This window comes from Calypte anna, chromosome 10, assembly GCF_003957555.1.
Source record: "Calypte anna isolate BGI_N300 chromosome 10, bCalAnn1_v1.p, whole genome shotgun sequence".
NCBI classification, from domain to species: Eukaryota; Metazoa; Chordata; class Aves; order Apodiformes; family Trochilidae; genus Calypte; species Calypte anna.
The window spans coordinates 20,502,332-20,526,952 of NC_044256.1; the positions used below are offsets into that span (position 1 = coordinate 20,502,332).

Sequence of the window (24,621 nt, forward strand, 5' to 3'; positions counted from 1 at the left end):
GGAAAAGGTATTACATCCTTTGGGTATATTTTTATCATTTCATATATTCTCATTTCATATCCTAAACTGTTACCTCCTTAGAGAAAGCAATGAAACAGCAAAAGTTTGTTTGGAGTGGTCAGCTAATTATTGAGCACTGAGAGATAAAATGGCTGTGGAGAACACATCCCTGGGCACTTCTGTAACCTACAGAAAAGAGATTTTTTTTCCACAGGAAAACCACTCTGTTAGGGCAAAATGGAATCAGCTTGTGCTGGAGTTGGCTGACACCTGTGAAAGAAACATCTGTGGTGCTGCAGAGAGTTAATAACTGGAGAACCCAAAGATGAAGGTGAAATATCAGAATGCAGGGTCCTGAAATTGCAGCAGGAGAGGAGGTTCTGGAAGCTGCTGGTGGGAGCCACCTCTTTATCCCTGCTGCAATGTGAGTGCATTCATTGAATTCCAGGTGCATTCTTCTCCAGCTTTCCTCGGGGATGGGCTTCCAAAAGCTGCCTGTGCTGCATGCAGGTATTTTAGATATTTAGAGAGGAACCAGAGTTTCATTCCCCAGCCTTCAGCTGAAAAGGGATGATGGTTTAAAAGGACTTTCATGGGTAGAGTCCCAGCCAAATCGGGGCAAAGGGTTTGCCTAGCATTGTTTCTGGATTCTAAAAAGCTAGTTAAAATATGTATCTGTGTTTGAAAGGGATCTTGTGTTTCTGAAACATTTTAAATTGTGTCTGTTTTCCTCTTTAAAATCAGGGGGGAGTGGGATAAATGTGTTTACAGCCTCCTGTATGGCTGCCAGAAGCTGAGACTTCTTGTTCCTAATCTATTTATTTCTTTATTTTTGTAATACAAAAAGACAATCTTTCAGGCTGTTATCAAATGCTGTGGAGCTTGTTATATTTTGATTCTACCGATGGAGATGGTTTTGTGTTTTTTGTTAGATTATAATAAGATGCAATGTGTTCAGCAAGCTTTTTTGGCCAGCTGTGTCTGGGGCTGGCTTGAGCTCCATTGGAGCTTATTGCCTAGGAATTAGCTCTTCTGTCAGCCAGTTGAAAGGCTTAGTTAAGGATAAGAATGCTCTTAATAAAAAGTAAATTTGTCTGGCAGTGACCCTCTCCCAAATAGCTGAAAATAATTGCCTTCCTTATTAGCCTTAGGTGTAAGCTGTTTGTCCTCAGAGGCACACATTGCTTTGTGTCCAGAGATTGTCTGAAGGAGGATTCCTGCAGTCCCTTGTCATGAAAATCATGCTCTGTAAAAACAATTCCCATCTGCAAGGAGAAATCCACCAGGGACAATTAAGTTTGAGTGGAAAAAAAAAATAAATCTCAAGTCTCCAAGAACTGAGAAGAAGATTACTCCTGTGTCAGCAACCTTATTTAATACCTCAAGTAATAATACAGTTCACCTAGTGAATCAAATCTCTTGAGAATGGTAAAACTTTTGTTATGGATTAAGATAAAATGGGACTTACTTTAAATCCAGCCCAGTTCTGATGTGACGAAAGGCTTGGCAGCTTTTCTCCAGCAAATGGAGCACTGGCTGGACACCCTGTGGTTTGCAAGCTCTCATATATATACAAAAATAAAGAATAAATCCCACAGTTCTAAAAGTTCAAGCACTGAAGTGGCCTTTTGGGTACAAGGGCACAGTGTCTTCTGCTGAATCTCTCTCTCCTGGAGGAAATAACCTCTAGGAAAAGTGAAAAAAAACCCCAAAACTCAACTTTTAACATATGGGGATTATATTAAAAATTCCAAACTCTGCCTGCCTGTTGTTCCTAGCAGCCAGTTCAGGGAGGCTCGAGCTCTCTCCCTGTTTTCTTTTGCAGGATTTCTTCACCCTTCAGTGAATTTTGTTACTTCTGTCACTGTTTTCTCATCTCCAGCAAGTGACAGAAACCTCCAAGAACCTTGGTAGTGTCACTGCTGCAGGGTTAGATGGAGGGCTCTGAGCTGGGGCTGAAAGGAGAGCTCAGATTTAGTTGCATGGAAATAATTTGAGGGCTTTTCCTTGTGCTGGTTGATCTGTGGAATTAAGAATTAAGTAGTTTTGGTGTAGTTGGTTGGGTGTTACATGAGCTGAGTGCAGGAGGAGGCTGCAGGACCTCCTGTCCCTTGAGGCTGAATTACTGCAGTTTTGGGGTGATGTTTTGGGAGATTGCTGGTGTCAGCAGGGACTTGAATCAGAGCTTCAGCACTTGGGTAGGTTGGGTGGGTGTTTCAAGGGTCAGAATATTTTTCTTAGCAGATAGACAGCCAGATGATTTTCAGGGAAAGATAAGTGTTTGAGAGTAAAGGACACCTGGTGACTTCAGCTTTAGAGTGGACTTTTTCTGCCAGCATGGTGAGAAATATGTTACCTGGTGAAAATCATGAGTCTGGCCTTAAGAAAGCCCAAATCTGGGGGGCAGGGCAGGCCAGGCTGCTTTGGGCATTTGCAATATGTGAACATCATTTTGGGGATGTATTTTAATGGATTAAAATTGATTCTTCTTCCCAGCTAGACAGAGGCCTGGGTTTGGTCATGGAATCCCAACACACTCATATTCTGTGTTAAGAGAGACTTTCTTTGAGTCAGAAATCCCTCCTTGTGTGTGTTCCAAAAGGCAAATCATGTTTGTACCTTTCTTTTAGTGCTGCCCTGCTTGCTAAAACATGAGGAGACAGCTGAGTTTTTCATGGGGAAAACCAGTCTCCTCTCTAAAGGTTGGGGTATGGTGCAGATGGATGCCTGATCTCTGCCTTTGCCTCCCTTCCATTTTGAATTATGATTATTAATTATGAGCTCTCCAACCTTTGAGTGGTTTGGTTGCCTCAGACAAATGCAGGAAGTTACAGCCTGTCATCGAGGTGCTTGAGCTTCCAGGAGTTGCTTATTTCACTCCCTCTTGAAGATTTTCAGTAGACTGCTTTCAATTTATTTTATTTTATTTTATTTTTTTATAGTTTAGCCTCGATAGCTTCCTCCTGTGGGTTTGGCAGATAGAATTTAAGGCTGGGGAATGTGCTTTCATAAAAGGTGGGAATATTTTTTGACCTTTCTGCCTTGCCATTTTTACTAATCTGAAATGTCTGGAAATCCAAGGGTTTAGTTTGGGTAGCTGTGGAGAGCTCCTGGAGCCCAGGTACAGCTTTCTTCTCCAGAAGATTTATATCAGAGGTTAAAGAGGCTGTTCATAGCATGCAGGAACTCTCCTGTATTTTTACAGCTGGGTGTTGGAGGCATACTGAGATTAATTCCAAACCATTTCCATACTAATCTGATGCTTCCTAGTTGCTTTTCTTAGGAAAAAAAAAAACCCAAAAAACACACCAAAACTTACATAGGTTTTGGTTGGTATTTCTTTTTTTCACACTGTATTCTGGAAGTGCATTATAGGGTATTTTGAGCAGTACTTTGCTTGTTTGCCCTCTTCCATAATAATGATTCTTAATACCAGGGATAATAATTAAGCTATTGCTAATCAGTGTTTCTAATAACAAAATAAATTTATTGATGCTCTCTTAAATTGCTGATAAAAAATGGGTGAATTCCACTTGGTATCCATTTTCTCCTTCTTTCTCCTTTTTTTTAAAACTCTTTTCCATCTTTTGACCAGTGATTCAGGTGATTTTATTGCCTTTTTTTTTTCCTCCTGTAGTTGTGATGTTAATGGTTAGAGAACTGGGGAGGATCTTGTGTATAGCTTTAGGCACAAAATGTGGTGTGGTACTTAGCCAAATGCTTCTTGTTGGGCTGGCAAATCTTTTAAATGTGTTTTGGAGCTTATTCACAACTTCTAGTTGCCATAAACATCCAGAAATAACTTGTTAAATTCTGCAGATAGGTCCCAGGATTATTGGAGATGTAGAAATAGCCCTTTCATCAGATTGCTGGGACTGTTAATGCTGCTGCTGCTGGATGAGGATGCTGCTTTTAAGACAGTATCTTGTGGTATTGGTATTTGTGATACATTTTCAGTATTGTCCCTCATGCTTTCCTATGGGCATTGCTTAATTTATTAAAAAAATAAAGAAATTACTGATAACTGCCTGGCTTCTAGCTCTCAGGCAAGTCCCACCCTTCAAAAAATAGGGAAAAAAAGGTGAAGGCTCCCTGTCTGTGGGGTTGGATCACAGCAGATATCTTGTATCTGATCCTTCCTTGAGCAGCAGGACTCACAGCTCACCATACTGCATTTCAAACCTGTGTTTTAATCCCCATCTCTTTTCCAATCTAGAAAAGTTGTTCTCTGCCTGAATCCTCCTGTCTGTTCAGCTTGGCTTCTCTGAGTCCTCTGCCAGGGAGAGCAGCCACCTAGGGATAGCAAAGGGATTTCTTCCCCAGAGGCACTCACACTTAAATGTTATTTATTTCTGTCTAAACTTAATTCCAAACTTCATAGATGAGTCAGACAAGGTCCAGTTCTTGAAAACCATTTTTTCTGCTCTGACCTCTTAACCTCTGCTGACCATTGGCCTGGCCTGAGCATCTTTCCCTGGTGGGTGGGAAGACTGGGCTTGTGTGGAAAAACATTCCTTGAAAATAAAGATAAATCTCAGCTGTTTTCTTTGCAGAGAGAAATCAAAGTGAATGACTCGTAGCTCTGGCTGCTCTCTTAGAAGTTAAGGTTCCTGGTAAAGTATTTACTCTGCATGCCTTAACAGCATCCAAGGAGCAGAATGGTCCTCTTGGCTGGCATGGAGACTTTTCTCCAGCCAGTGGTTTTTTATTGAGGGAACTTAGGGAGTCTGGAGCTGCAAAACGTTCACTGAGATGGCAGCCTCTTAGTTTTTTATTTAATAGTCCTTTTGTAGATGGCTTGGAGAAAACCCTTCTTCCTCCTTAACCTGACAAGTGTCTGGATGCAGTTTTGGTTTGGGGGATTTAACACAATTTTTGGATCTGTAAGCTTTGAAAAGTTTTTTGGAAGAGCTGGAGGCACAACATCCTTTCCTACTGAGAGAAGTAGGAGAATATTGGAGAGAAGTAGGTGAATGATGTGGGATGCTGCCCATGGATTCCTGTTCCATCCACCCCCAAATGGTTTCCTTCCAAACCTTACTGGGCTATCTGAAGTAGTGTGGAGCAGGAAATAATCCTGGTTTCCAGGTGAGTTGCTTGAGAATGTTTCCTCAATAAACAGGGGCTGGGGCTGTACCAGGGACTGTATCAAATGGTTGGTTGGGTTTACCCAGGAGAAAAGCAGCATGGCTTTGGAACCAAGCAGCTGGGAGAGGGGAAAACAACCTGATCTCTTGGCTTCCATGGGTCTCCTGCCTGACACATCCAAGGAGGTGACTTGTTGAAGTCACTGAAATATCCTGGTGGCTTTGGGCAGGATGGGGCTGTGGCCACAGGGCTTGGGTGAGGGGAGCCAGGCAATCCCCATGACTAAGGCAGCTTTTGGAGAGGAACACGTGTGTGTGTTGTGGAGCAGGAAATGTCAGATCATCTTGGGATGGCTTAGGTGGGAAGGGACCTTATCTATAAACAGCCATCTCCAGGTGTATGTTTGCAGATGAGTTTCCTCCTGAACTCTGCCAAGGTGTTTACAGTGAGTCAGAAATTCCCCCCTAACCTGAAAGAACTTGGTGCTCTTTCATTTTACTCTGAACAACTTCCCTGCTGTCCTCACCCTCTCCCAGAATTTTAGATGTTGCTTAGATCTGACAGGTGACAAAGTGTGCAACATGGAATCATGGAACATCACAGAGCCCTGGAATGTCACCAGGACACCTTGTGGGACTGGGATCTATCTGACCATGGCTTGCTGCCAGCTGCCTGGGTTTCTTACACTCAAGTTAGGCAAGTGGCAAGTAGCTCAACCTTTTTATGGCTAAATAACATCAATTTCTTCTGCAGTTGGGTGATATTTGTAGAGCTGTGTACATAACATGTAGGGCTGTGCAGTTGTGGCTCACAAGGGACCCTTCTGCCTGTCCTGTAGCTGTGACTGTCCTTTTCTTTTTATTTGGTTGAGGGTTTGGTGTAACTTTCTTTTGTGTTAGGAAAGGAAAATCCAAACATTTTGCCAGTTCTGATACTGCCCTCACCTCTGGCTAGTTTATTTGCTTTGTGGATTTTTGCTGTTGTTGGGAGACAGACTCTTTGTGATGGGTTTTGTAGCTTTGCTGTACTGCTGGGAGGGATCTTTTTACTGCTGCAGGTAACAAAAAAAATAAAAGACAACCCAGGAGTTCCTGAAACAAAACCTTCTGTGTCTTTGCCCTTCAGCTTTGCTGCTATACCTGAGCCAGCAAGGGGTTTGAGTTGTGATGAGGAAAAAACCATTATCAATTGCAGCTTTTTCTTGTGTTTTTCATGTATTTTTGTGTGTATTTACTTTATTTATTTGAGAACATTTGGTTTGTTTCTCTGCTGTAATTTTTTTTAAGGCATTGCTTCTTTTTATTTGAGGAATAAAAGTTTATCCATGATTGCTTTTTTTTTTTTTCTTTCCCATGACTGTGTTTTTAATCAATATATTGGTTGGTGCCCACAAATAAAAGGGAATTCCTTCCTTTTTAAGGAATGCACCAGGGTGGGGAAGATCTGGGGAATTTTATTTGTTTTGGCTTGTGAGTCTGGCTACATGATAGACCCTGCTTGCTATGTATTGATTTCTAACTTAAAAAAAAAAAAGAAAATATCCAACATTTAGCAGAAACCTCTTTGTTAAGTCAATTACTCCTTAATCCTCTTGTGCTTTTTGTAAGCTAGGCCTGGGAGTTTATTACAAACCAAGAGAAGAGTGAAGCTGTGAAAGGTTCTGGCTGCTCAGGAAGTGACTTTTAAGGGTGACAGTAGCAGCCACGAAACCCTTGAGCTGTAACTACTCATTCTGTTGAAGAAATGTTTGTAAAGCATTATAAATAGTGTTTTTCCATGTTTCGAATCTTCTTGTTTCACTTGCTTTTCAGCTGTCAACACTTCAGAATGGAACTGAAATGCTGCATTCTTTTCAGACATCTCTGTTTCTTACAGAGTACCTCGTCTGTTCTCATTAGTAGCTCCATGACAGTTCCATAGCTGGAAGTGTGAAGTAGGTTTTTCACAGAAAAAAAATAAAAATATATAAAAGCCAGAAAACTCCTGTTGTACCTGAGGTGTTTGTGGCAGTCTGAAGCAAGGTTTGTCTTCCTATGAGAGGTTATTTGGCTCTGTTGGGGTGGTTCAGCAGAGCAGAAATTTTATGGCAAATTTAGTTAAGTCTGTCTGGGTGCACACCTCATTAAATACATGAATAATCTCATTTAGGGCTCTTAGATTCTTTCAGTATAGGGAAATACTGCAATTCTGGGGACACCTGGGCATTGAAGATCTTTTGCTGGAGGTGTGAAGTGATAGGAGTTTTGGGCTGATTTTCTGAAGCTTGGGGACAGCATCCTTCCTAATGTTAGCACTTCAGGTTTAAGAATTAATGTGAAAAGAACTCAAGTAATGTTATTCTTTCTGAATACCTCACACACTTGAGGAGCTAGAGAGGAGGAGAGCATTTGTTCTCTGTTTTAAAAGGTTGGTTTGACTCTTTTGCATAGTGATTTCTCAGTTCCTGAAGAAGTGAAACAGTTTGCAAGTCTGACCAGTTTGATTCATTAGGCTATGCTGGGAGGCAGAAAAGCCTGTGGAAATGAAGATGCTAATTAATAGAAGGCAAAGCCCAACTCTCCTAAACTCTGGTTCTAAACCAGAACACGCAGCTCTGATGTGAGAAGGAAGGAAATTGAGTTGGAAGAAGTTTCCTTGAACTCTGCAATGGTTCTGTGGAGTTCAGCACAACTTGGATTGTCATTTTTCCCCTTTCTTTTTAACACTGATGATTTCTCTCCTTTCCTCTGAACCTGTGGGGATTGGTTATTCTGCATGGCAAGAACTGAGGGAGGGACTTGAAAGTGTAGTAGTGTTCCTGAGTTAAGGACTGGCACAGTTTTTAAGTTAATTAGTTACTTTTACAAACTTTACTTCAGACTGGCAGCTTTCTCTCCCTCCTTTTTCCTCCTTCCTTTTCCTCCTTCCTTTTTCCTCCTTCCTTTTTCCTCCTTCCTTTTTCCTCCTTCCTTTTTCCTCCTTCCTTTTTCCTCCTTCCTTTTTCCTCCTTCCTTTTCCTCCTTCCTTTTCCTCCTTCCTTTCTCCTCCTTCCTTTCTCCTCCTTCCTTTCTCCTCCTTCCTTTCTCCTCCTTCCTTTCTCCTCCTTCCTTTCTCCTCCTTCCTTTCTCCTCCTCTCCTTTCCTTCTCCTCCTCTCCTTTCCTTCTCCTCCTCTCCTTTCCTTCTCCTCCTCTCCTTTCCTTCTCCTCCTCTCCTTTCCTTCTCCTCCTCTCCTTTCCTTCTCCTCCTCTCCTTCCCTTCTCCTCCTCTCCTTCCCTTCTCCTCCTCTCCTTCCCTTCTCCTCCTCTCCTTCCCTTCTCCTCCTCTCCTTCCCTTCTCCTCCTCTCCTTCCCTTCTCCTCCTCTCCTTCCCTTCTCCTCCTCTCCTTCCCTTCTCCTCCTCTCCTTCCCTTCTCCTCCTCTCCTTCCCTTCTCCTCCTCTCCTTTCCTTCTCCTCCTTTCTTTTTTTCCCACCACTGTCCTGAATTGTGGTTGGCAAATGAAAACCTCTTTTAAAATGGCTCATTCCAGGTTTCTGAGGTAGATACCTGTTTATGAACAAGTCCTTTTGACATGATACCTCAGGTAATCAGAGGAGAGCAGCGCAGCAGCGGTGTGCCTTTAAAATCTCTATGCTTAATGGGATCAGGCCACGCATTCGGGTGGCAGTGTTGAAGATGATGTAAGTTGCATACTAATTTTTGTTTTGTTTTGTTTGTCTTTCAAGCAAATGGTTATGAGCCTTCGAGTTTCTGAGCTGCAAGTACTTCTGGGTTACGCGGGGAGGAACAAGCACGGCCGAAAACACGAACTCCTGACAAAAGCACTGCATTTGCTAAAGGCTGGCTGCAGTCCTGCTGTGCAAATGAAAATCAAAGAACTCTATAGGAGAAGGTTCCCTCAGAAAATCATGACACCTGCAGACTTATCAATCCCCAGTGTACACTCGAGCTCCATGCCAGCAGCTTTGTCTCCGTCAACCATTCCACAGCTCGGGTATGATGGCCACCCTGCCACCTCACCATTGCTTCCCGTTTCTCTTCTGGGACCTAAACATGAACTGGAACTCCCCCATCTCACATCTGCTCTCCACCCTGTCCATCCTGACATAAAACTTCAGAAATTACCTTTTTATGACTTGTTGGATGAGCTGATAAAACCAACCAGCTTAGGTAAGGTTGCAAATGTTACCGTATTTGAAGCCTTTCTTGTTTTTGTTGGGTTTAAAAAGCAATGGATGGATTCAGCTTGCTAATGCAGGAACTGGTTAAATATTGCATCACACCAGTGTTTAGAGAATTGCTATTTTTGGTTACTTTTGGAACAGATTGTTCTACATGGAGAGACATCTTACGTAACACTCATTAGTTGCTTTAGCTGAGCCACTAAATATGGTTCAAAGATCCCTTATATTCAAGGGGTGAGTTTGACAAGAAACAAACTAAGCCTTTCAAAAAGGAAGAAAAATAAACCTGTCTGCTTTCAGTAGTTCTTACGGAGTTAAATTGTCCCTTCCAAACCATTCTGTGATTTTAAAAAAACAAAACAAAGCAACAAATGTACCCCCAGATCCATCATGCCCACAAAATCTTCTCATCTGTGCTGACAAGGAAAACCAGGCTGGATGGTTTTTGTGGTCCATTGCAGCCTGGATGTCTGAGTTTAGGAAGACTTGTCTTTTTTTTATTATTATTATTTTTTCTTTTACAGTCTGTGGCTGATTTCCTTTTAAACTGTCTTTTGTGTGAAGGTATAAATCACTTGTGTAGCTGCTGAGAATAATCTGATGCTTACAGAGCCTTATATAACAATGTGTGATTTTTCTGGCTCCGACTCCATGTAGCACTTAACAGCGTGGTTAACTTTTAATACTCTTAAATACTGCTTAAATACAATAGTCCTGTTGATTTCTGGAGGGGCTGCTTATGTGTTGGAACCTTCTGCTGCCTTGAAACCTTGGAAAAGATTGAGAATAAGCTGCTAGGGGGAGGAGATTGCTGAGCGTGGATACAGGGAGGTGGTGGATGAGTGAAAAAAACAAAAGTCCTTTGTGGAAGAGACCTCTTGGAAGTAAAAATGAGCAGGTACTTTCCATTAACACTCTGAGCAGCTACAGGAGTAGTAGGAGAGCTGAGCCATGGGTGGTGATGGTGGTCTGCAGGTTTATTTCTCAAGTTGCACAGTTGTTTGCATGTTTTTTGCTCTGACTTTTACAACTGAAACGTTGAGGGGAAAACACAGCTTTTGATCATCTCAGCTTCTAGTTCAGATATTCTTTTAAGAGGTGTACTGTATCTGCTTGGCTTTAATCTAAACCCTAATTGATTAATAAGCATTTCAGGCAGTGCTGGTGGTACAGGGTAATTAGGTACTCGGTATGTATCTCATCACTTTTACATGATAAATACTTAAAAATAATGTTATAATTTCAATAAGACATTCCAATGCAGGAATTCTGGCATTCATTTATTCCTAGAATTCTGGCATTCATTTATTCCTAGAGGTGGTATGAACACTTTGCTGTCAGTTCCCTATCTGACAGACCAGCTCCTAGTGAAGAGATCAGTATTCACACTCTGTCATGTCTTATTGCTTGAAGAGTTTATGTACAGTAGGATTTATTTTTTTTCCACTTTGTTGGACTCCTGTGTGTCAGGGTAAAAAAAATAGAAGTGGATGAGATTCCATCCAGATACCTTTTTAAGCCATTTCTGTCCTTTCAGTTAACTTAAGGATACATTTGGGGGTTTTGTTTTGCTTGGGAATCCTGTCTGCAAATGTCTTTGTGTATCTGAAGCAATGTTACCAAAAAGCTTTTTTTTCTTGTGGTTTTTGGGGGAAGGGAGAGCTGCAGTGTCAGTGCATATGAGAAATGATTGGTTGGTTCCTTTTGTAGTGGAAAGCAGTGTTGCTGCAGGTTGTAAAATTGCTAACTATAAATGTCATGAAGGTATTTCAGAGTAATAAATGTATATCTGGTAATGAAAAAAAACTATTGGACTAATAACCAGTGATCTGCAGCTTTTTATGTACTTTCAAACCAACTTGGAGCAATTGTGCATGCAGCTCAGCAGTTTTAAATAAAAGTGGGGCTCAGACTTGTATTAATTTTCTCCATTTATGCAGTTACTGATACTCTTAACTAAAACCAGGCTTAAACGATTTGTTGAATATTTGCTCCAAATGGTCTGGGCATCCTTCTCACTGCTGCAAACAATGTGGGTTTCCTCAAATGTCAAATTTCTAAGTTCTCTGGCTTTGTTTTCAAACGGCAGATGCATTTTACAAACACCCAGAACTTTTCCTTGGCGTTTGGCCAGGGTTTCAGCATCTCCTGCTTGCTTTTTCCCATCAGATTCCTCGTGGGGTAGGGATAAGAAACTTTTAATGTACTCTCTTTCTCTCCACCACAAGAATGAACTGGTGACCTGATGTGGGCTTTTGAAAAACCATCTCCCTGCTTAAAGGGGAACCTACTTTAGTAGGGAAAAGTGTGTGTGTGAGGGAGAATGAGTTCAATCTCCACGTATTTGAGGATCTTTAGGTTCTTCTGATAGGAATCCTTACTTAATCCTTACTTACTTAATATATATTAAAGTTGGGCAGAGCACAACATCCTGGGGTGTGCTCCTTCCCAGTCTTCTCCAAGTCAAGCTGGAATTGCTTGGGAGGTTTGCTGTAGTAGTCTCCTGTCCCATCAAGACATGATTATTAATTTGAAAAACAATAATTTGACAAAGCCTCAGGGAAGGGAGTTGCACAGCAGGGCACTTGAACATGCATTCTGTACCCAAATATTTTATGTAGGTGGGTAATACACAGGCTAATGTGAAGAACAGATAAGGAAATTAAATTTGCTAACCATTTTTTTTTTTAATGTCAAGAACAAAAGGAGGAAATGGATGCTACCTTCTTACACTTGCTTCCTCAAAACGTAGCTCTGAACCAGGATTAAAATCACCATGCTGGCTGCTCACTGGGCCAGGGAGAAGTGCAGTGCTTTGTCCATCCCCCCAGCAGCTACTGAGGAGCTTTACTTGAGCATGGCTAAGGTTAGAAGGCTGCTGGCTACCTTTGGTGTGTGGTTTTTTTGTTGTTTTATCTTCCTCTGGTTCCCAGCAGCCCATGTGCAGTGAGTAGGATGCTTGCAGAAAGAGCCAACTTGCCTGGTGAGTTGAACTTGCACACTCAGCCTCTGCTCCCTCAACCTGCTTGGGTTTGAAGAGCTGAAAAGAGCAGGTGGGACACTTCTGCTCTTCTTCTGCTCAGGTTGCAGAATATCTTGAATCCTCCCAAGTGTTTTAAATACATGGCTCCTGCTTGGCTCTTTCAGAGCTAATACTGACAATTACAGCAGCACTGGCAGGGAACGACAGCATTTTCTTTACTCCCAAGACAACTGTCAGTGGGCTTGTTTATCTGAGCCAGAGAAATATCTGTCCATGTTCAGTGGAGCTGTCGAATCTGATCCATATTTTATTAGTCATCCTCACTGCAAAACTGAGAATGCATCTCTCTTGCATGGGGTTTGGATTGTTTTTTTGTTGTTTTCTTGTGTAGAAGCCAATTAGGAATGCTCGGAAAATGGATGTTGGTGGCTGAATCTCTACACCCAGCTCTTAAGAGTGCCAGGGAGAATTCTGAGTGCTCTGCCCCATGGTTAACCACCATTTGATGTGATTATATGACTGGAGGGGGGTTTGGAGGCAAAGCCATCCCAGTTTGGCCCTGATGGAATGTAGGAAAGTGACCTTATTGTTGTGCCTTCTCTGATGTTTTTTGTTTTAGTTGGAACTCCTTTAAACAGGAGAATTTGGGCTGCTCTTGTCTCAAGTGAAGCTGCAGCTTTCACTTCATTTTTTCCCTATTTTCACCCCCCAGTGCACAGGCACTGCTAACTGGTTGGTTTTTAAGCCAGTTTTCTAAAAGCAACTTCTGCCACACAGATAAGATCTCTTTTGTGTGGTGAAGTGTGTTTACTATGAGATGAGTAATGAGTACCAGAATTCTGCCAGATTACTATGGAAGGGACAGGAGATAGTTAAAAAACATTTAAAAGATACTTCTTCTTACAGCATATGTCATTCCTAATTGCTTTAGCTGTGTAGTTGTTCCAAAAAACATTTTAACTAGATTAGAGCTCTTTACTTACCTGGTAGGGGAAATTACCCTTTTCTTCTTGATTTAAAGGATTAAAGATGCTGTGGGCTCTGCTACTCTTTTAAAAGCTGTCCTAATGCTGGATGGATGATCACACTACAATTTCTTTGAGCACAACACAACACAAAAATCAAGATTTTTACCTATTTCCCCTCCCTGGAAGGAGAGACAAACATCAAGCTTTTTTTGGGAGTCAGTGGGACACACAGAAAGCACCCTGTGCTGCCTGCCAAACACCAGATCATTGCTCCAGTGGGTAAAAGGAGCTGCCAGTGGCTCTGGAGGCTTGTCTTGATATTTTTTTTTAGGGCTTAATTTAATTTTTTAATCTGTGAACTCAACAGGGTATCTCCAATAATCAGAAGCTCACCCCTGGTGCCTGCCCTTGAGAACTGTGTGGTTCCTGAGCAGTGTTGGTTCTTTTGATTTGCCTTTACCTTGACATTTTCTTGTTGACTGTGGTTACTCATGGTTTGATCATGGTTACTTGGAGATGTTCTTGTAGAGAAACCTTGCAAGTGGTCTGCCTAAAATCTTTAGGGTGGCTGCAATTCAGGGTACAGATGTTAAACAATTAAACAGCTCAGTGCTCTCAAAAATCTAGGTTGGAGACTTGAAAAAAGTTTTGCTTGGCAAATGTTTCTCCTTTTCATGTATCAGCAAGCTGATCTTTTGCTTGGTGCAGTCAGGATCATGGTTTATATGAAAGTCACGCTTTTACTGTCCTCTGTGTTTGTTTTTTTTTTTTTTTTAAATGTTCTTTGTGGGAGGAAGTTCAACCAAACCCTCTCTGCTCAGCTCAGGCTTGAGCTTTCTGACTTGTGGCTCTGCAGCTTTTAATTGTGCAAGAAGAAGCTGAAATATCAGCTCTGTTTGCTCCATGTGCTGGAGCTGAACTAGAACTGCAGTGCACTGAATTTTCTTTTTTTTTTTTTTTTTTTTTTTTGGCTTCAACTTGCATTTGCATGTGGTGTGCCTCAAGTTTATGTATTGAGAATCTTTCCATACTCCAGAGTCTGTTTCTTTTAAGTCTGAGAGAGCTTCAACCAACTGCATAGCTCTTGTGCTCTGAAGACTTGAATTTATTAGGCTCACTTTCTCCTCGGGTAGAACTGAGATCACCCAAACTCCAGGACCTTCCAGAACGTTTTCACATAGTGCTGCTCTGTTGGGAATGGATCTAGAAAGCCTCTTGGCCTCCCAAGACCAAACCAGGATATTTTTTAGATAACTGCTCATTTGATAAGCAGTTGTGCTCAGTGATCCTCATGAGTCCCTTCCAACTCAGGATATTCTATGGTTTTAATTAAAGCTTTTAGTAGAAGGAATTATGGCAAACCACGTGGCTGCCTCAGAGCATGTGAGTAATCCATTAATAATCAGTGAACCAATCTAAGCCTGGAGAGTTCTCCCTATTCAGTGTTTGGAGAGCTTGAGGCTGAAAAGTGGTGCTCAGATGTCACGAGAGAGGAAGCTCTGCTATTGGAATATATTTTTTAAGGTTTCCCCTTGCAACCAGGATGCTCAGGTCACTTGGAAGTTGCTGAAAATGCTGCTGGGACTCAGAAGTTTTCAGTAGCTTGGAATCTTTTAGAAATACTTTAATCTCCCCTTTATGATGGCTTCTAGAAAATGATGGTCCAGGTTCTGCTAGTCCTGGTAGGGAGCATCCTAGGGACTCTGATTAAACATGAAACTTAATTTTTTTTGCCTTTCCTGTTAGGCTTACAAAATTTTCTACTTTCTTGGTGAGAGTAGAAATGCACCAGAAGCAGGACACCCCAAATAGGGATTTCTAGCACTGCTCATCTGAAGTGCTGAACTGCTGTCAGTGCTCTTGGGGAGAGAAGCTACAATTTTCATGCCTGGATGGCAGCAGTTGAGTTCTGGGACATTTCTTGAGGTGTCTCAAGAAATCAAGTGACCTGAGATGGAGATGAGTGAAGAGGAGGGTAGGGGTTGGTGAGGTTGGAGGTTTATTGAGAGCACAGAGTTCTGGCACTGAAGGTTGATTTGAAGTTGTCCCTGCAGGAAAACTTCAGCCAGTGGGTCCTTAGAAATCTGCTTTGCTCAGAGATGCTCTAATATTGATTTAAAAAAAAAATACTAATCAAATATCTGTCCAACTGCACAGTTTCCAGCTGATCTGTCCTGTTTATACAGCTTATCATAGAAAGTTGTAAAATACATAATATTTATGAATTAAATGTGGCCCTTGGAGTCTTTCCAGGCTATTTTCACACACACATATATATATATATATATATATTTAGGCACAATTTCAAATCAGATCCTTCACATCTCCCTGCCTTTCCCATCCCCAGTGCAGCTCTGCCTCTTCCTTCTGGGTATTAACTGTTCAAAGCTTCAGTTGAACAGAATCTAAAAATTATCTGCAAGAAATGCAGCAGACTGACCAGAACTCAAGTTCAGTTTTTCATCTCTTTTAAGCTAAAGAAGGTGACAGTGTCACTTGGCAGGAATGCCACACGTTTGTGTGCCTGGTGCAGTTGTAACCTCTGGAAGTGGCTTAAGAGCTGGTCAGCCAGCAGGGAAAGATTGATTTGTATGTGTATTAAAAAGCTTCCCTTTAGGTATTTTTGAAGTTAATTATGTGATAATTGATTGAAGTGAAAAAATGGCCAAGGTGTCACAGGGAATAAGGGAGAGAAAGGGGAATCTGGGATTTCTCCATGCTGGCCTGAGCTTGGGGCTTGTGCAGGGCGTGTTGTGCTCCTGCTTTCACATGTCTGTCTCACAGCTGGTCACAGAATCATGGAATCATTGGAAAAGGTTGGAAAAGACCTCCAGGATCAAGTCCAGTTGTCAGCTCAGCACCACCAGCCAGCTAAACCATACCTCAGGTGCTGCATCCATACTTTTTTTTAACACCTCCAGGGATGTTCCCCCCAGCACATCCCTGGCAGCCTGTTGCAATGCCTGACCACTTGTTTTTTCCTAATATCCAATCTGAACTTTCCCTGGTGCAACTTGTGTCTGTATCCTTTCATCCTATCACTAGTTACCTGGGAAAAGAAACCAACCCCCAGTTCCCTACACCCTCTTTTCAGGTTGTTGGAGAGAGCAGTCAGGTCTCATCTGCTCTTCCTGGGATGTAAAGTCCAGCTGTGACTTGTCCTGCTCTGACTCGTGGTGCCTTCCAGGGGCTCTCTGAGGAGGGGTCTGGCTGGGGCCAAGATGATGCCAAGTGCTGCCAACATGCTGGGTGGGCAGCTGGAAAGGAAGGAGGGAGTTGGTTAAAGGGTGGGGAGTTGGTTAAAGGGTGGGGAGTTGGTTAAAGGGTGGGTAGTTGGTTAAAGGGTGGGTAGTTGGTTAAAGGGTGGGTAGTTGGTTAAAGGGTGGGTAGTTGGTTAAAAGGTGCTGATGGCTGCTGGCAGGAGCTTGGTGCCAGGAGTTTGTGGTTAACAGAAGGGAAATGTTTGTGTAGAAACACTTGTGTTACCCTGGAACTTGATCAGTTGTGGTGGTTTGAGGAGGGCTCCTGGTGCATCCTGTGATGCTGCAGATCCCCCGTTAAGGTGTAGCCTCTCATCATCTCCTCTTTGGTTTGGTTTTCTCCAGCTTCTGGAGAGCTGCTGCAATGCACAGGCATTTAATCTCCCCCTCCAAAGCAGGTGTAGGAATGAAACCCCTTCAGGAATGAGGAAAAAGGCTTTGGTGGTGGGAGCTGTGTGGATGTGGAATTGTGTTGAGGATTTCCTGGCTTCTGCTGCAGTTGAACATAATTCAGAGCTTGTCTGAATTTTGCTTTTTTAAAAGGTAAATGCTTTCTGTGCCTTAATCTAAATGCTGTAATTTTGGTTTAGCTTGGAGGCAGTGAATTAAATTTTCAGCAGTGATACTTGAAAGAGGATTGAACATCAATTGATACGATGCCTTCTGTTGTTTAAAAGAAAAAAGCAAAATGCCTGTGCTGCCACAAAATGAGGTATCTCACCTAGCTGGGGAAGATGAGCAGGAATTATTTATGTGTTGGGTTGACAACTTGTACAATGTTTAGGGTTTTGTGGCTAATATTTTGACAAATGTAACTGATCAAAATGCTGTTCTGTATTAGGTTGGTGAATAACCAATTAAATGGCTCTTGTTTCTCTTCCAGCATTTAGCATAAATTTACTAAGAGTGCTGATACTCTTACTTAACATAACTAATTTTACCTTTGCAAATAAACATTGATATTAATTGGAAAACCTTGGGAAGTGGCCAGCCCAATGATAGTTTCTCCTGGCCTGAATTTAGGTAATTACTACATAAAGTGCAAGCTTAATTTTAGTCCAGGTATCCTTCTGTATTAGAAGGAAATATATTTCCCTTCACTACTTAATAAGCTGCACTTGGTGATGATAGATGGGAAAGATTAACCTTAATATATCAGCAGTCTGATAGCTGCAGTCCCATCAGGAGGCATCAGCACCTCAGTGATGGGGCAACATAAGATTCATTAAAGATTTGAAGGGATCTCTTCTTGAATGGAAATTCAGAGACAAGCTTTTTCCTCAAGACAGCAAGAGGTATTTTACTGCAGAAAGATTGTGTGGCTATTTTTAGCTGTGGGTACTGGTGAGGTGGAACAGAATATTTTTAGAGCTGGAGAAAATGCAGCCACTCAAGCTAGGTTCTTTTTTCCACTCTCCCATGATAGGTTTTTTTTTTTCCAAAATAAAGCATAGAAGTGGTCAGAAATGGTTATTTTTGTGCATCATTATTATTACATCCTTAAGCAATAGATTAATTGCATATATCCACACACATATATATCCATATTCTCCAGAAATTTAAGTGGTTTTGGTCCTGTGGATGGGACTGTCATGTATTAAAAGACCTTTTGCTCCAATTTGAAAGCTCACAACTGACATGAAACGTTTAAGAAAACACACAAACAGCAAGGAGTAATTGGGTCACTCTCCCTTAATACATACCAATCCCATATGCTCTTTGGATCATTCCTTGCATGAGGTAAGCACAAAAAAATTCAGGAAACCGTGCTGATAGAGAAGTGGTAAAAAGAAGAGCTTTGAGGCAGAAACTCTGCTCTGTAATGTTTTTTTTTGCAATGTTTCAGGCATTTTAGTGTGTTGTATTCATTGCAGAGCACCTGGGCTCAATAAGTGCAGTACCTGTTTACAAGGGAATGTGGATTTTGTTCATTTTTTTCCTGGATTTAAGCTGGGTGAATGAAGAAGTAGCAAATATTCCTCTCTGCCCACCCCACTTCACCACCCCCTCAAAAATGGTGAGATTCCAGTAAGGTGAGAAGTGGATTTTCTATGGCTTGTCTGGAGCTGTTCTTGTTGACACCCATCTAATTAGCTAAGTCTACTTGAAAAGCCAGTTATTTACACTTTTAAAGCCTGCCCTTTCAGATTTCTAAATGATTCAGGGAATTTTTTAGCAGCAAGGTAAAGTGATGCTTCTGATTTGGGGCATTTTTTTTTTTTTTGTAATTACTGTACCTTTGTTCTTTAAATTAACAAAAAATAATCTATCAGACATGTGGGCATTGTGGCTCCTTTCTGAGCTTGCAAAGGAGACACTGCCTATAAACTACCCTTGACTAATCCTCTGTGCCACTCACAGGGTGCTAAAGCAAAGGTTATAAAATGTAATAATCCTAGTTATGAAAAAGAAAACTTGAAAAAAAACCCCTCAAAAAGCACCCAGGTTCCTGGCAACCTTCTCACAAATGTCCATATTAACTCTTGTCCTCCTGGCTTGGTGCCAGCTTTATTAGGTTGGAAATTCTATTTCCATCCACTCAGTTTTCAACTGGAGATCTATTTTTGCCTTTCTTTTGTTTAAATAATAGCAGTTGTTGGCAGGGCCTGGCTCTGTGTTTCTAGGCATCAGAATGATTTTCTTGTACAAAACTCTATATTTGCATATTTCTAGGTTTAATCATACTCCAAAACTTTTAAAAGCAAATGGTGTGCTTGACTTGCCAGGCTCAGTTTGGAGTTCTTAAACCCAGCAGACACACCAGAGGAATTAATGTTAGCTTTTCCATACTCCCAAATTCCAGATCTCCAGTCTCTCTTTCCTTGAGAAACCTGAAATCCTTAGAAAAAGGAGAGTTTGTGCAGTCATACATAAGCTTGGAAGCTTAGTGTTTAATGGCAAAGCTGCAAAATAAGCTTTATTAAATAAGTTTTATTGAAATTGTCGGCAGGGCAAAGTAGATCAAGAAGTGGGGAGCAATGGGGAGGAAAAGACTGGGTGAAAACATGGGAGAGGACTACAGAAAACTCCAGGGGAAAAATGTGCTTTTTCCTTGCCTTATTTATCTGACTTCTGCTTGGGTTAAGTTGCCCTGGCATTGGAGCATCTCGTCCCTTGGTGGCAGCCCCCAGGACCAGGTGAGGAGCCCCATGTCCTGCTGGTGATGGAAATGGGAAATTTCCCTGCTGGGAAAACGGGAGTTGGGCTTTGAACCCCCTCAACTCTTGTCAAACTCAGCTGTGCTTTCCAGGGTGATAGTCTGGGGTTTGCAGTGTTGGGCCTGGCTTCTTTTCCCAGGCTTTTCTTACCCCTCTTCAGTTGGGTCTGGTTGTTCTTTGCACAGGTTGTTCTTACCACTTCTTAATATTGTGCTGGATGGAAAGATCCAAAATCTGTCTTTATAACCTGCTGAAAATGTGCCTGCTCCTCAAAGTTAGACTTAGAACTAACTAGAACTTCCTAACTAGAGCTAACTAACTAGAACTAATTAAAACTGCCTAGAATTAGGCAACTGGTATATAAATTTGTTCTTTTTTTTTTCTGGTTGGGAGTTACACACCCAAGGGGCAGAACTGTAGCCTAAGAGTAGTTCAAGAGCCTGACTGTTTCACTCTTATTTTGGGTTGCCAAAGCCCAAACAGAGGTTTTTTGCTGTTTTTTAAGTGTGCTGAGCTACACCTCATGAAGAAAACTGGAATTAGGAAGGCTCCCATGTCAGCACTGAGGAATGTCCTGTTTCATTTGCTGCTGCTTTAATGTATAATACTTGAATTTAGCCAAGCAACGTGGTGAGACTGAACACAGAAGTTAAAAACCCACTTTTCAAAGTCATGTGTGACTGTTTAGCAAAAATAAATCTGGCATTAATACCCACCAATAACAAACAGAGAAGGAGGATTGCATTTTGGGACCTTTGCTGTTTTGCTACATTTGTTTTGCTCATCCCTTTTTCCCTATGCTTGCAAAAATCCATATTACCTGCTTGATTCCTCTCCTTAAGTTGGGGGATGCTGCAAAACCAGAAGAAGAGAAGAGATGAGCAAAACTCAAGGAGGAAAAAGGTTGCTTGGGAAATTTGGGATTAGGCTTTTTCTTTAGATAACTGTCATTTAACTTCTTTGGATAATTAAGTTTTAACTGGAAGTAGCCTTGGTTAAATGCTCAGCAGCCTTGTTCTTCACTTAAAGATGATGGAGTTGACAATTGATGTTTGCAAAGACCTTTCAGAACCTCTCTGGGAAAGGCAGAAATGACAATTACAGGGGTAAAGCAAATAAAACAATGGAGGAAAATAAAACCAACAGATGAAGACCACCTTTAACCACGGAAAACCATAAAATAATAACTTGAATTCATGCAGTTCTCTGGCCTGCAGTGTGCATGATTTAACTTTGCTAATTCATCTTCTGTTCATGACAATATATAATTCTGATCTTTCCATTTACAACTAAAAATAGGGACAAAATTATATGGCAGACTAAATGTCCTAACAGATTTTCATTGTTCATTGTATACATTGTGTTTATATTTCCTGCAGATTCTTGCATTGTGATAACATGGGTGGCTGTCATCTTCAGCCCCTTGTGTTTCTCATTTGAAGAAACGTAATTGAAAATACATTAAAATAAAAATAGATGTTGGATACTGTAGTCATGAGAGTCTAACTAAATATTGACTTGAGGCTCCATGCTGCACCCTGCTCCAGATGGTGCTTTTGGACACTACAGTAGAACTTATTGTTGGAAGCAAAAAAATAATAAAATATAGGCATGTAAAAATAGAAAAAGTTCTTTATATAACTTAATGCCTTCAAAATGTTTTACTATTGCTAGGATTTCCACACAAGTTGCTGCTGGGTGTATATTACCTTCTCTTGCCCATTGAGCTTTAGAGCAACTGATAATGAGCAGCATGAGGTTGTTGCCTGGCATGTAATAAAATAATAAAGTGTGCAGCTCTTAGAGCATTGTCACACAAGGAAGATATAAATGTAATTTTGTGGGATTGCTGCTGTTAATGTTTATACTAGGTCAATGTCTATTCTATTGTTGGTTCCAACCTACCACATGCTGTTTTTAACAAAATATCTGAAGTAACACCCTGAAGCATTCACTCATCTGTCACTCAGGGATGAGTCAGGACAAGTATTATAGTAAAACAAAAAAAGGATAAATTTATCAAGTGTTTCATACACAATATAGTTATTCACAACCTTATCAAATTATTAAGAATAATGAAATTGACTGGCAAGCTCCTTACAGCTTTCTCTTCAATAGACATGGTGATGAGCTTGTTGAGCAGCTCTCTGGGGAGATGCTTCTCTCTTTTAATTTAATTTTACTTTCTTAAAAAGCCATTTTCATTGCTCTGTGCTGCAATGTCCCTGTAGCCCTGGGGAAGGGATGTGTTCTAGGTACAAGCACTGTTTTGGAGATTTTTAACATTTCTTTCAGTTTGCAGCAGGTGCATTGATGCTTCAGTGCTGTTTGGTTTGTTGTGGAGTGCTGAAGGACTTGAAATCCAGATTTCCTGCTTGTGTATCTCCTGAGTTGTCTGCATCTTAGATATTTGGTGCATTTGACCCCATGAAACGTCCTAAGGAAATGTGAGAATTTGCATGTGTTGAGCTTCTCAGTCTCTCTGCTTACAGGTTAATCCATGATCCTGAGGGTTCAAAGCAATTCAGAAGAATTCCTAAGAATTTGTTATTTTTCATATCAAACCCCATTTCCTGTTAAGTTACCATGACTGCTAGAAAGTCTTAAGCTGGCTTGTCTCAGCTTTGCCATTATCCACATCACTTTAAAGAAGATATACTTTATATGCATCTAAACTTTGTTTATTATTCTGTTTTGTTTTTTTTTACTTACAGGAAAATTAAAATGGCAACTTCCTTGCAGGCTCTAAAGTTGTTTACAGAGGCAGATGTGTGTCAGATAAAAACGTGTGTGTGTTTGTATGTATGCAGGCACTTCAGTGAGAGGAGATCATGCTGTTAATTATTCTCTTATTTGCTGTTTTTAATGTGATGATCTCTTGTTTTCTTCCAGCATCAGATAACAGTCAGCGATTTCGAGAAACCTGCTTTGCATTTGCACTGACACCACAGCAAGTGCAGCAGATCAGCAGCTCAATGTGAGTGACTTTCATCACTGATACACTATTTAGAGAAAAAGAAATTGAAAAAGGAGCCAGCTCACATTTGGAAACGTGATCTTCAAGACCACAGATGTCTGTGTAGGAGAAATCTCTTCTGGGGGAGTCTTTTCTCCTTTGTGTGTAAACTGATGGAGAGGAAAAGGGGGAGGAAGAGAGAATTAAATCCCAGCACTGGCCAGGAAGTATTGGGCAGGTTTCTCAGTGTAGAAATACAGAACTCTCTTTCCTGCAGCTCTTTCTCACCATCTGTCAGATCCTTTGTCAAGTTCTATGTTTATTCACTGTATGAAGATGGTAATAACCCATCAGAAGTTCCTTTTTACTATATCAAAAAGAAAAGGAAATGGCAGGGGTCAGATGAGAATATAATTGATTTGTTTACCTTGAAAAATAAACCCCACACCTTTTAGTGTGTCTTGAGAGCAGTGGTTTGAGTGGCCAGAAAAAGGAAAATGTGGTTTGCATACATTGAACAAATTCTGAGGAAACACTGATGAACCTGCTTTGTTTGAACAATGTGTTTTAAACTGTGTGCTCTTGTTTCTAGGGATATTTCTGGGACCAAATGTGACTTCACAGTACAGGTCCAGCTAAGGTATGTATTTATTTTGTCTGTTGTTGATGCTCTTGCTTTTTAAAATAGATCAGATAAATGCTCCCCAGCAGGTCAGGCTTTCCTCCTCTTGTTTTCCTGAGAAAAGCTTGCTCTTGGCTGCTCTGAAAAGGGCAGGCTTAACTACTTGTCCTTGTCACATGCAGCTTTCCTGGAGTCTGGTGTGTCAGAATAGTGCCTGTACTTAGCTGTAGCCATCAGATTTTCTTCAATTCATTATTTTAGATTGTGTGTATGCTCCCAAGTGCCTTCAAAGCCCACATGCACAGAGTGTTATTTTTTCTAAGAGAGAGATACCAAACCCAGTGGGAGTCACCTGTTGGTTGTTTTAGAGGTTTTGTCAAATCTCTTGGAAGTTTTTAGTCTCAGATGCTTTGAATAGAAACATCCTGCTGGGGTGATACCTTTGGGTGGATGGGGCAAGTCCCCTCCCCTGGAAAAAAGCCAGTGGAGCTGAGAGGCTTTTTTTGGTCCTTTGAAGGCCTTTTGCCCACGATCTTTTCCTTTTGCAGGACAAGGGTGTGTTTTATTTTGGTTCCAGCAGCAAATAAGCCTATCTGAACTTAAGAAAATTAATAAAACTGTCTGAACTTCAGTAAAAGGTTTGATTTAGTCATGAAGATAGGGTTTGGTGCTGCAGCTGAACAGCTGGCTGGTTTATTGAAGCTGGAGAGACTCTTTTGTCCTCTGTGAAACCCTGGTCTTGTAGCAAGAGGTCAGGCTGGAGAGATGGTGGGGAAGAAAAGCTGGGTCATCTCTTTTGCAACAGGAACCTGTGGATCTGAATGAGTCAGAGTCAGTCTGAGGAATTCAAGAAATAAGAGGAGAAACCTAAACCATGTTGATCCAAACCTCTAATTTTTGGGGGCTTTTCTGTGCAGCTAGAGATTTGTCATGCTTTCATAATTCAGTGAAAAAACCCCAACCCTTCTTTGAAGAGTTGTTCTTTCAGTCCCTTTAAAAGCAAAAGATGATGGAAGCTCTTTGCTTTTAGGTTTTGTTTATCAGAAACCAGTTGTCCACAAGAAGATCACTTCCCACCCAATCTGTGTGTGAAAGTAAATGGGAAACCATGCAGCCTTCCAGTAAGTAAGATATTATTTCAATATGCATAACTGGATAACAGTTAGGAACTGTCTGTCAGAATTTTGCCAGAGAGAATGGATCCTAATCTTTGTTTTCCCATTTTGGAGCATTTGAATGATAGATGAATGGAAAGATAGTTAAGTAAATTGTTTCTCAGGAGACCAGCCAGTAGATCCAGAAGATTAGTTTAAAAAAAACAAAGCAAAACTGTGACAGTCAATTTTGATGTTTGACAAATATCTAGTGAGTCTGGCTGAAGTGGAGCTGGTCTGTAGAAATAAAAACACCAACTCATAGTGCTG

At 41.1% G+C, this 24,621-nt stretch overlaps 1 protein-coding gene across 1 annotated transcript in view; it reads left to right on the forward strand.

Moving 5' to 3' along the window:
• The window catches only part of PIAS1 (protein inhibitor of activated STAT 1), a 50,179-nt gene that overhangs the window by 15,344 nt on the left and 10,214 nt on the right, over nt 1-24,621 (forward strand). The window contains exons 2-5 of the mRNA XM_030457395.1: nt 8,792-9,236; nt 22,512-22,596; nt 23,168-23,215; nt 24,228-24,318. Of these exons, the coding sequence (XP_030313255.1) occupies nt 8,792-9,236; nt 22,512-22,596; nt 23,168-23,215; nt 24,228-24,318 (669 nt within the window). The remainder of the gene's footprint in view (nt 1-8,791; nt 9,237-22,511; nt 22,597-23,167; nt 23,216-24,227; nt 24,319-24,621) is intronic.